Consider the following 13,475-nt stretch of genomic DNA (forward strand, 5'->3'; position numbering starts at 1 on the left):
GTTTTTTGGTACACGGCTTCATGTCAACACTCGTGTCTGGAGTTTAAAAAGTCTCTCTTGAGTTCTCTCCCTAGAAGCTCACCTGTCCTAGAAAAATAGTTTGGATTCTGGTTACTAGATTTATTTCTTTTGTAACAAATATAAGAAATTTAATAACGTCCAACTCTTAAATAATATTGATCCAGGCTTTGTTCAGATTGATTGAGCCTGTAGGCGGCAGAATTATTATAGACAATATTGATATTTCAACAATTGGTCTTCATGACCCCCGTAACCATCTAAGTATTATACCCCAAGATCCAAACTTATTTGAAGGGACCATTAGGAGCAACCTTGATCCCCTCCACGAGCATTCAGATCAAGAAATTTGGCAGGTCAAACTCAATTGCTTACCTTTTTTGTCTTCATTTTTCTAAGTTTTGAAAAAGAAAATCTTAAACTATAACAGTTCGGCCAAGTGAAGTCCATAAAATAAACTGTTAGAAGAAATATCCCAGATATTATGGATAGCCACAACTATTTTAAATTGTTCTAAAATCACAAGTGATCCCATTTTTTGTAATATGAATTCCGTAGTTCCTTCTATAAATTCTTGCCAAAAATTTGTTGTTAAAGTTTGGCTTTCCAGTGTTTATTCCCAAACTTTTTTGCGAGTTTAATGTATGGGCATGTTATGATTACCAGAAAGACTCACCTTCTTAGTGATTCTATTTTGATTTGGAACAGGCACTTGAGAAGTCTCAACTAGGGGATTTTGTTTGCCGGAAAGAGAAAAAACTAGATACACCAGGTATTTGCACTAAATATTTGAGCATTAAATTTAAGCTCTATTATTAATATTACATCTAGAAGCTTTCCTTTTGGCATTTGTCTAAGACCAGTTGATAAATTGTATATGAAAAGTGAGTGTCATTTCATGCATATGTTTTATATTGCAAATATTTGATCATGAATTGCCATTGTAATTATAACATATACATTTTAATCAGGATAGAATTTAAACATATTAACTTGCATTTTCAATTGTTTGACTTGTATTATCGAAGTGATTGAGCAGTTGCTCTTTGAAATTCTAGATGTAATCTTCATTATGTTGGGACCTAGTAGCATTAGCAATGATTAATTCCTAAAAATGAAGTGGTTATATATATTTTTCTTTCTGACTCTTCCCTTGAGCTATATACAATTCTTTAGATTTATTTCATTTTCATAATATATTTTTTGATTTTAGCGGTTTTTGAATTAATTTGTGTTTTATTTTTCAGGTTAGAAATTTCCTGGAGAGATGCAAAATATGGTTAAAGAATTCAAGAATTTAGTTTTTTAAAGTTTTTTTTTTCATTTTTAATATATGTAATTACAGTTAAAAACTTTTTATTAATTCCTTTGTATATACTTTTGAACATTTAACTTTTATTTATGAAATATATGACGTTATTCTATTCAATATATGGTTGTGATTTAAAATATAGTATCTATTGTGTATTACATTCTTCAAATGCGCGTACAAAAATAATATTGATTATTCTTTAAATATGTCGATTTTTTTTTTTATCACAGGTTTTATTAGTTATTTATCACACTTAAAAGATGTGATCTAAATGTTTTTAATCACACTTAAAAGATGTGATGAATTATTTTTTAATGACACTTAAAAAGTGTGATTAAAAATGACCCTTTTTAATCACACTCTCAAAGATCACACTTCAATAAAACTTAAAAAGTGTGATTAAAAAACATTTATCACACAAAAAAAGTGTGATCTTTATCTGTTTTTGTAGTAGTGAATCCGATAATTTCAACTTGTTCAATTTATTGTTTTTGTCATAAAACAATATATGATTCATTTTGTAAAAATATAATTATCGCCTTTTTTTTAAATAAAAATATGATAAATTAAACAAATTATAATTATCGGATCGATTTATTTTTTTTTATAAATAAAATACATAAAATGTTTAATAAAATAAATAATTCAAATTTTCGAAACAGGGCTGCGGTGGAGAGAATCCTTAAATTTTGGGAGGCTCTATTTACACACCACTTTCTCTCTCAAGGCAAACCACTTCTAAAGACACACCAAAAATAATTTGCAAAAATAAATATTTTTCTCATCACACACCACAAATTTATATATTTACCCTTACTCACACACCTACCCACAACAATATACACACAAAGTTCCATCTTTGCCCCCAACACAACCACACACCCCATACCCACAATATTCATCTCCCCCTCCATTCTGTATTCACACCGGTGAACACCATTGCTGAAAACACTCATCAAAATGTCGTCGGTGGTGTTGCTCAACACAGTTCTGAAAAAAAAAAATATTATAACTGTTCGGCAGTACAGAGTTGAATTAAATGAAAAAGTTCGACCGTAGTAATCCGAACAAATTGCACTTGTTCGATTGTAGTCTGTTGGACAGATGTAAGTTGTTCGATTGTAGTCTGTTGAACAGATATAAGTTGTTCGATTGTAGTCTGTTGAACAGATGTAATTTGTTCGATTGTAGTTTGTCGAACAATGATATATCATTCACCTCTAGTTAACCGAACAACGATTTACCACTCATAAACGAAAACGAAGACGGAAAAAAAAAAAAAACCTTTTCATTGCTCCATTGTTCCAATCAAAATCTTCAATAATACTATATTTTTGATTATTTGTTGAAGGGTTTTTGATTTTGGTTTTAGGGTTTGAATTCTTGACAGAGAAGATACGTAAGGAACAAGTTTGAAATTGATGATTTATATTATATTGATTCTTGTCCTTTATGGTAAATACACAAATGGGGTGTATCATAACCTGTCCTTTATAGTCATTTCACTTAAGGTTAAAATTGTAATAAAAAATAAATTAATTAATGATTTGCCTTGAGAGGAAAAGTGGTGTGTAAATAGAATGACGGGAGCTTCTATCTACACACACCAAATACCCTCTTTGCACACACTTAATGATATTTAATTTTATTACAATTGTATCCCTAAGTGAAATTACTATTTTAGACACCATTGTTAATTCAAAACATCTCAATGCACACCTCCTTCTAGAGTTCACATCTGTTGCATCGTGTTTGTAGCTTCATTGAGGTAGAAGTGAAAGCAGAGTCATTCATAGCTTCTTCAAAGTTCATTGAGCTAGAAGTGAAACCAAAGGGCTTTGGCATTTCCGTATTGCACATGCACTGCAGCTTCTCAATGCACTCATTCATCAATCTTCGTCATTCGTAGGGAAAACATCATTGTTATGGAGGATTTGCCTTCTGAAAATTAGCAAATAAGTGTTCATGTGAAACAGAGCGAAGGAAATGTGAGTTTAAATTTTTTTTTCCCAGCATCGTTCGGATAACCAGGGTCGAATTGTGTTATTTGGTTCCGAAATCTACTACCGAAATTATTATTTATTTTCGGAAGTTGTTGTCCAAACAAAGTAATAAATTTCGGGAGTTGTTGTCCGAACAAGGTATTTAAATTCGGAAGTTGTTGTCCGAACAAAGTTAACTTTTACAACATTCAACTTTCGAAATTTGAAAATAAATTTGGACAACTACTTCCGAATGAAGAAAATTTTTTTTTTCCATTTTATATTCCAAATTTGCAAACTTCATACCAAATTTACAGTTTCAAATTGCAAATTAATCTTTATAATGCCATTAAAAATTTGTAATGTTATACAAAACATGTAGGAATATGTGTCAACTCAAGGAAGTCAGGTTTGCGCAGATTTTGTGTTAGATTACACCACTCAATTCACAACTGAACAGGTTCACTCTACGAAATTATAACGATTATGTTTCGAATTGCTCACCAAATGTAAATGTTTGGTAATATTTATTTAACTTTGTAGGTATTCAAAAGTAAGGATGAATTGCTCAACTGGGTATGTGAAGTTGGAAACAGAAATGGTTTGGTCATTGTAATCAAAACATCAGACTATGGTGGAGGGAAAAAAAGACCCAGGATGTATCTTGCTTGTGAGAGGAGTGGCCAATATAGAGCAACAAAGAAGTTAAAACATGATGGCAACAATACATCAAGAATAACCGGTACGAAGAAGTGTGGTTGTCCTTTTGATATGAGGGCTCACAGGTTTACCACACATGATGAATGGACATTGACCATAGTATGCGGATTGCATAATCATCCACCTGCGGAGCACCTCGAGGGACATTCATATGCAGGGAGGCTATCAAAGGATGAGAAAGTATTGTTAATGGATATGTCAAAGAGCATGGTTCGGCCAAAAGAAATCCTAGTAACCTTGAAACAGCGAGATGCCCTCAATGTAAGCACACTTAAAACCATTTACAATGTACGCCATCGAAACAGGGTGGTACAGAGAGCTGGAAGATCACAGATGTAACACTTATTGGGTGAATTGGCCAAGTATAATTACATTGAGCGCCATCGGTCTGAAGAGTCCACGATGACTGTGACAGACTTGTTTTGGGCACATCCTACCAGTTTGGACTTATTTCGGTCTTTCCTACGTATATTAATTATGGATTGCACATATAAAACCAACAGATATCGGCTTCCTCTTCTTGAAATTGTGGGAGTGACATCAACTGAAATGACATTCTCTGTAGCTTTCGCATACTTACAGTATGAGAGGGTCGATAACTATGCGTGGGTGTTAGCTACATTGCGTGATGTCATGAATGGGTTTGTTGTGCCAACAGTTATTGTTACTGACAGAGAGCTAGCCTTGATGAATTCCATACAGAAGATATTCCCGATGGCCAGACATTTATTATGTCGTTGGCATATCAATAAGAATGTGTTGACCAAATGTAAGAAAATGTTTGAGACACAGCAGAAATGAGAGAAGTTCAACCATGAGTGGAACTCTATAGTGTATTCATCTTCTGAAATTCAATACGATGAGCGTCTTAAATCATTACTTAAGGAATTCAGTAGTTATCCTGATGCAGTCAAATACGTCACGGATACTTGGTTGGTTCCTTACAAGGACAAATTTGTGGCGGCATGGACAGACACGTGTATGCATTGTGGCAATGTTACAACGAACCGGTGAGATTACTTTTCTTCAATATGTTATTAATAAGTGCCATGTACTTGATTTTAACTTGACTTACATTGAATTGAACAGGGCTGAAAGTGCACATGCAAAACTTAAAAGACAATTGGGTTCATGTCAAGTCTCATTTCAGGCATCATTTGAGAAAATACACAGTCTGCTTGAGTTACAACACACTGATATCAAGGCTTCATTTGAGAAAAGTCTAACTGTTGTGCAACATCAATTTAAACCTTCTTAATTCAGGGAGCTACGGGGTAATGTGTCTATCTCTGCATTGGAGTATTTGCTTGTAGAGAGTAAGAGAGCCAATTCCATTGGTATTGATGTTGAAGCTTGTGGATGCGTCCTTCGCCACACTCATGGTTTACCTTGCGCCCATGAGATTGCTGACTACATTAGACAAGATCGTCCTATACCACTTGCTACCATACACTCACAGTGGAGGCAACTTTATATCTCCATATGCAAGAAAGAAGAGGAAACGGAGGTGACTTGTCATGCAGAAGTAGAGTTGTTTGTGAACAAGTTTAATGAAAATGATAGAACCATGCGGTTGGAGCTTTTGAAGATGTTGAAAGAGATTGTATATCCGGGAAGCACTTTTCTTGTTGAGCCGGAGGTGAAGCCCAAAACACGTCCTCGGGATCACAAGAAGATCAATGTTTCTACTCGTCGTGACCCGTGTGCATTTGAGTGAGTGCAATCTGGACATGATTCCTTCTCACCTAGGGACACTCAAATCACTACATTAGCTTCTACTCTGCAAACCAAGAAGAAGCGACCTGTTAAGGGAAAGGAGAAAGTGAATCTGAAAGGGAAGGCATACATTAATAGAACAGTGAAACCTGGTGCATATGTTGATGCTTTCCCTGCTGGGTTGAAACCATACATTAAGTTTGTGAAGGATGTAGCTGCAAATGGGAATTGTGGTTTCAAGGCTATAGCTGCTTCAATTGGTCATACAGAAGATGATTGGGCTCAGGTTAGGCGTGATCTATTGGGTGAGCTGCACACACACAAAGAGGAATACATTACACTTTATGGGTCCTATGAAAGGTTTGAAGAATTGACAAGCATATTGTCATACTTTGAAGACAGTCCTGGATACTCACATTGGATGACTATGCCAGACATGGGGCATCTTGTTGCATCGTGCTACAATCTGGTGTTATACCACTTGTCTTTACAGCAATGTCTCACCTTTTTTCCTCTTAGAACAGTGCTAGTACCTCAACTTGATAGACGTGAGATTGCCATTGGGTTTGTCAACGGAAATCATTTCGTCCAGGTATAACAGAAACTTATCGATTGGGTTTGTGCACGTACAAGAAGTTATGAGGTATGACCACTAAGTTAATTGATATTTGGTGCAGGTTTTGTTGCAGCCAGGCCATCCAGTTCCTCCTATTGCCACTAATTTGAGAAAATACCGTCACCCTTGCGCTGTCGACTGGGATGATGCATATGTGCGTTGCATTCAACATTTCAAGGACATTATTCATGATAATGTAGCTACTCGAGAGACTTTTGATGTTATTGATGTCGCATGACACATGTATGCATTTGACAATGTTAGAATTATGGAAGAAATTAATGGATGTGTTTTTGATGTTGATGTGTTATGTTTTGCAATGTGGATTGAATGTTGTCGACCATTGTTACCATTCCATTGTAATAAGAAAATATCATTTACAAAATCAACGACCATTGTTACCATTCCATTCTAATAATAAAATGTCATTACAATGTCATAACAATACCATTGTTGCCATTCCATTGTAATAAGAAAATATTAACCACTGTTACCATTACAACAATGTCATCTTAGAAAAAACACCAAAAAAAATTCATCAACTAACAAAATAACATGTCATGAATCAGCTGTATGCCTACGCCTAGGCCTACGACTGTATGTCAATGTCGAAGATGGAAAGCGACCTCCAGCAGAACTAGGTCCAGCTTCGTCAATGTGCTGACCTTCAAGGACATGCGTCATACTCTCGATAGCCTGGTAAAGTCAATAAGGATGTCGAATCCACTCTTGATAACCAGCGTCAATAATAGGATGTGAAATCTGCAGTGCATGTGCAATACGCTGCATTGAAAAGAATATCACATTTTAGGGAACATATCAGAAAAAAAAAGTAAGTTACATATGTATGCATAAGAGAGGATAATAGATTACATCTGCATGTTCGCTGAAATCCTGATGGTCATGGACACGCGGTTCATCAGTGTGCTCGACATATAGGTGTGTGATATTCTTATACCAATCCATATAACCCGGTACACATTGCCAAGGATGACGAACTGGTGTGTTCCTCCGTTGCTCAGATAACACGTGGTTATCCCAAGCCTCCCAGATCCTATCCAAGTATCTGTACATGACTGTATATTGTGCAGATATGTTGCCTCGCGCACCACGACTGGGAGCTAGCGGTGCATCTGGGATGGTTTGAACCCTGCCAAACTGCCTCAAAACTCTATCTGGATGATAGGGTTCGACAACGTCTAAGCACTTTAAGCATCCATGGTAGAACGTAACCGGGTTACATGGATGCCGGTCTCTGCAGCTGTGGTATGGATCCCAAATAACCTGTAAACGTAAAGTGTTTTTGAATTAAAGTACATAAAGGGTAAGATAAATGGAAGTGTTAAAATTATTGCAGGATGAGTAAACTTACATCAGTAGCTACCAAACTGTAAAGCTCGGCTCGAAAAGATTTCAAATGCTCAATAGAGGAACCCGCCTCTCTCCTAGATGCCCAATGGTACACGCGTGGCATGTCTTCATTGTAGCCCATGTTCTGATGAGGTCGGAATGCTCGGAAGTGCTCATAAATCCACGCCTCCAAAAGAGTCATATAACCACTCATCTGCTTAACCCCAGACCGGCTAGCATACCCCAACTGTCTGTATAAAAATGCTAATGCAGCAGCACCCCAGGCGTAAGTATGTATGGATCCCAAATCCATCAATAAGCCAAGGTAAACAACGGGAACCCTGCCGCCACTCTTGTCACTGAAGAGTGTACATCCCAACAGAAACAACAAATAAGCTCTAGCAGCGCACTGTATAGCCTCCTCGGGGTCTGAATCTGTGACACCAGCAAACTGACTTTGCAACCATTCAAGCCTGACTGAATTGCCACCAGCAGAAGAAACCTCTTCATGTTGCTGCACGTTTAATAATGAATGTGTGTGTAAATAAAGAGAGTGTGTGTAAAATTAATGAGAGTGTGTGTAAAATTATAATAAGTGTGTGTAAATTATAATAAGTGTTTTAAATTATAATAAGTGTTTTAATGAAGTGTTATAATTAAGTGTTATAATTAAGTGTTTTAATTAAGAAGGGGGAAAAAAAAAACAAAAAACAAAAAACCTATTCGGAAGTTCACAACTGAAAATACATATTCTGTTCGGAAGTTGAAATCCGAAACAAAAACATAATTTCAGAGGTTGAGTGTTGTCTAAATTCAATTTTTTCGGAAGTTGACTATTGAAACAATGTAACATTTTCGAAAATCTACTGATGAAATTATTGATTATTTTCGGATTCCTATGTCCGAACACATTGTTATATTTCGGTTAACCAGTTCCGAACGACGGTTCCAAATCAAAAACTCTACATTCCAAGTGAAAAACTCTACATTACAGATGAAAATGAGGATTGAATATGAATGATGATTCAAAAGTAAACTCACCTAATGAGGATTGAAAATCTGATAGAATGCTTCAATGGGATGCAGCTTCATGGATGAAATGCTTCAATGTATTTGCACACCTGGGTTGCACATGGTAATGAGATGGAATGCTTCAATGTATTTGCACACGGTTGAAGATGTGCTTCAGTTTGAATAGGTGCTTCAGCTTGTATGTGATGGAATGCTTCAAGGTTGAAGATGTGCTTCAGATTCAATAGGTGTGTGTATTTGGGGTCGGGTGTGTGTGTGTGTGTGTGTGTGTGTGTGTGTGTGTGTGTGTGTGAGGGTACATTTGGAACTCACCGTGTGTGTACTGAGGAAACTAATTAGGAATTAATTTTTTTGGTGAGTATAGTGAGAAGGATGTGCAAAGAGGGGATTAGGTGTGTGTATATAGAAGCTCCCTAGAATGACAAGTAAATTTTTTTTGTATTTTTCTTCCAACAAACTTAACCCACGAAAATTAAAATATTTACAAAGATAGACTATTATTTAATCCACAAATGGATTCAAGCGAATATATTCTTTTATTGTGTATTTAATTGCAAATTTATTTTCTTCCATTTTATATTACTTTAGAGTTTATAAATTTTAATATTAAGATGATTTTTCTTTTTATATTAATATGTATGATATTAGAATAGTTTTGACATATTAATAATCTTTTTTTTTGTTGAATAAATTACAATTTTAACCCCTATAATTTGATCTTATTTTGTCAATTTAAATAATTTAGTTATTGCACTATAAGTTTAATCTCAATTTAGTCCTTCCGTTCAAATTAAATATTTAAATTAACAATTTTGTGATAAGTGTCTATCTCCTAACATTAATATAAAAAAATAATAATAATAATAAACAAAATAAAATAAAAAATAATTGACAATAAGTTATATGAAAGAACTAAATTGAAACTGTACTTAAAATGAGACCAAATTGTTGAATTGAAAAATAAATAAATAAATAAAATCTTAATCAAACTAAATTTTGCATCCCAAATTGACCCGACTCAATAATTTGTCTTAATATTTGCTTTTCCTAAATTAAAATTTTGACTCTGCCACTATTATTAGGCCACCTACCACCACCCTCAACAGCAAGTGCAGTTTCAGCCATCGCCAGTGACATTTCAGCAGCAGCAGGCGCAGCAGCAACAGATGGGAGCACAAATGGCTTACAATGTCATGCCCCATTCGACGATTATAGCGATCCCGGGTTTACCCTTGTTGTACAGTGATCCGGACATGTGTCCGTGGATGTTGGTAGTTGGTTATTATCGTGTCTACATTCCTTTTTCTTCGTATTTGAGTTATAGGATGTGTTGGGCGGATTTGTTTCAGGTTGGTTGAGTTTAGAAACCAAAACTAGTTGCCCAGATTTTTGGCCTGTCCGCTCGAGCGGAGGTGTTGGCGCTCGAGCGGGAAATACACCCATCCAGTATTTGTTGTGCAGCGTTGTACGCTCGAGCGCAGGGTTGGAAGCTCGAGCGGAGGCCTGGTTCTGCAGAAATGCTGGGAGAGTGCATTCTGCGCTCGAGCGGGAGTTTGTGCGCTCGAGCGGAAGTCTATGAGTGGCCGCTCGAGCGGGGTGTTTTACGCTCGAGCGGGAGACTGGGTTTAAGTCCCGAAATTTGTGACTTTCCAAATCACTTTTTACTTTCTCTTCTCTCTCTTACTTTTCCAAAAACACCATTGTTGAGCCTCTCACTCTAGACTCTACCTTCTCTCTAGGTTTTGATCTAGTAGGAGTGATTTGCTCACCTTTGGCCTTTACAAAAAAGTTGTTGATCGTCGAGGGCTACATTTTAATCTGAAAATCTCGGGTTTTGGAGCACGTTGGGTTTTGTCGTCTTCTCCTTTGGGGCTCCGAATTTGAGGTAGGGATATCCTACTCCTCTCTATGGGTTTTGTCTTTAAATTTTGGTATTTTGAGATGTTGGGCTTGGTTTGGTAATTTTGTGAAAGTTTGGGCTTTTGTGCAATTTTACAAAAGTTGGGGTTTTATTCATAATAAACCTAGATGCATGTTTGGCATAGAGAAATGGAATGAACGTTGTATCATTGAAGAAAATGGGACCTAAGGGTTGAAATGTTAATTATGGGACTTGACTTAATTACATTGTTTAATTAATTGGAATAATTAATTGAGAAGAATGAGGAAATGAAATGTTGATTGAATATCCATTGTGCATTTATTTTCTGTTTAGAAATAACTGCTTTGGGCTATCGGTGGAGGATAGTCGTGATTGTTGTAGACAATGCATGTTGATTAGGCAAACTGAAACTAATCAATGAAGTGTGTCATGGAACTTGACGGTTGATAGAATACATTAACTGTATGTATTGGGTGATTGTATATAGAACCAATGTGTTTATATACGTTATGTGTAGAGGAGGAGATAGGGGATGTACTCCGCGGTTTAGGGGAAGATAGGGGATGTACCTCTAAACCGGATAGTGTTGGGAGAAGATAGGGGATGAACTCCGTAGATACAGCTCATATGCTTGTCTAAAGAAGTGAAGATAGAGCTTATATGCTTATCTTTGTGATGTGTGGATATAGCTTTTATGCTTATCTGTAGATATTGTTGTTATACATATCTGTTATAGAATGTGGATATAGCTTATTTGCTTATCTGAGAATGTGGATATTGTTGTTATACATATCTGTTGAGCATGTGGGTAGTGCTTATATGCCTATCTGTTGAAAAAGGGGAAATGAAAAGTAATTGGGACTTGTAAGTCGTTTGACATAAATATATGATTTATGTGATTGTATCAGTGTTGGCCATCTATCAATTGCTAATATTTTAGGCAGTGTTCATGGTTGGTTTAGTGTATTTCTACTGGGCTGTGGCTCACCCTATATGGGAATATCATTTTCAGGTGCAGGAGGCATGCCACCTCCAAGGACATAGCTTGGGAGGCTAGAGGCGGACATGTTTTGTCGTTTTACTTTTGATGTATTACATGTAACTTCAAGCCAAGGGCTTTTTGTGTAAACGAGTTAGTACTCTTTGTTTGTAACCAAGTGTTAGCTTGGAAAGCTGTAAGCCTGTAAGGCATTTTGTTCTGATGTTAACATGTAATACTTATGTAATGAAACTCTAATGAATAATGGAATGTGGTTAGTTTATATGTAAATGCATGTCTTATCTGATGGGTTTAAAGTTGTTATTTTGAGGACGTTACAACTTGGTATCAGAGCGTACCGGGTTCGAATACTTTGGGTACGTGGGAAGTGATTAGTATCACAATGGGTTTGTCTCGCTTGATAGAGACTTAGATGTAGTATCATATGCTATGTGCTTAAATGCTAACATGCTTATGTGACTATGTGGGTATGGGATTTAGTTTCTGGGATGTTGATTGGATCCTTGAGTTTCTGGGAGTCATGTTGGAAAAGCACTTGATCAATGCTGTTTCTAACCGGAACTCTAGTAACGCCTCGGGACTATCATTATCCGGAAACGAAATTCGTAAGTGCTTATGTGTTTATGTGCTTACGTGGAGTGAATTACAGTTGTCCATGCATTAGGACGTGAGTGTTTAGTTTCGGCACATTTGTGAATGTGCTAACGTTCTGTGTTACCTTTATTAGGATGTCAGGACGAGGAAGAGGTGCTAGGCGTGGTAGACCTGCGAGGCAGGAAGTACCGTTACAGGGTGAGATTCCAGCAGTGCAGGAGGGAGTTGGTCAGGCCAATGTGGCCGAGCCAGGGGGTCAGCAGGCTATGGGTGCCTTGGCCAGAGAGATAGCTGGGGCTTTGGGTATTCTTAGAGCTGGGAATCAGGCCGCTGAGGCAGGGCCTTCTTTCTTGAAGAGGGAGTTTTTCCGGTCTAATCCGGATGAGTTTGTCGGGGATCCGAAGGAGCCACTGAAGGCTGATGAGTGGTTAGAACAAATGAGTAAAACGTTCGAGATGCTTGGCATTGAGGACGGAGCACTGAAAGTGACCTTGGCATCCTTCCAGCTGAAGGGAGATGCGGGTCAATGGTGGAAGTACGAGAAGGCTCGTGTGGGCGGTGCTTGGGAGGCGTTTATAAATGCTTTTCAGGAGAGGTTTTTGTCTGCAGCAGCTAGGGAGAAGCTGAGGGATCAGTTTAGCCGGCTTAAACAGCAGGGCTTGTCAGTGGCCGAGTTTGAGGCTGCTTTTACCAGTTTGTCCAGGTTTGCACCGGAACTGGTGGCGTCTGAGGAACGCCGTTGCTATGAGTTTGAGCGGAAGTTGAGGCGGGGCCTCAAGTTGAGAGTTGGTGGGTCTTACATCCGAGAGTATAGACACCTAGTTGATGCTGCTGCTCATATGGAGATTATGATGCATGAGGAGGAGGAAGAACAGAGGGGCTCCAAGAGGAGCCAGGATAGTCAGAGTGATGGCAGGAGACAGAAGGGTTATAACCCTCAGCAGTCTCAGGGTGCAGTCTCTAGATCGACCTTTCCAGTGCCGAGTGTAGGCTCGGGGAGAGGCAGTCAGGGGGAATTCACTTGTTACAAGTGTGGCCAGCTGGGTCACAAGGTTTCTGTTTGCCCGCAGAAGGGTGGGGGTCAGAGAGCTGCTTCTTCTTCAGCTAGACCGCAGAGTCAGAGTTTGGGCAGGGGGCAGCCCTTGACGTGTTATCATTGTGGACAGCCTGGGCACCTGAAGAGGTTTTGCCCACAGTTGAGTGCCACTTCGGGAGCGTCTGGTTCTAGGCAGACGCAGGGTTTTCAGCCAGCT

The 13,475-nt window shown here is 37.7% G+C and overlaps 1 protein-coding gene across 1 annotated transcript; it reads left to right on the top strand.

Annotated features, from left to right (window-relative positions):
• Positions 1-4,509: 4,509 nt before the first annotated feature.
• LOC145813293 (uncharacterized) lies at positions 4,510-6,602 on the top strand. Its single transcript, XM_082908584.1, has 6 exons — positions 4,510-4,801; positions 4,943-5,011; positions 5,122-5,182; positions 5,296-5,733; positions 5,782-6,340; positions 6,426-6,602. Exons 1-6 carry the CDS (start codon positions 4,510-4,512, stop codon positions 6,600-6,602), a joined length of 1,596 nt encoding a protein of 531 aa, XP_082764710.1.
• The last annotated feature ends 6,873 nt before the right edge of the window (positions 6,603-13,475 follow it).

This window comes from Camellia sinensis, chromosome 15 (genome assembly GCF_055761805.1).
Source record: "Camellia sinensis isolate YWXY chromosome 15, ASM5576180v1, whole genome shotgun sequence".
Lineage (NCBI taxonomy): Eukaryota > Viridiplantae > Streptophyta > Magnoliopsida > Ericales > Theaceae > Camellia > Camellia sinensis.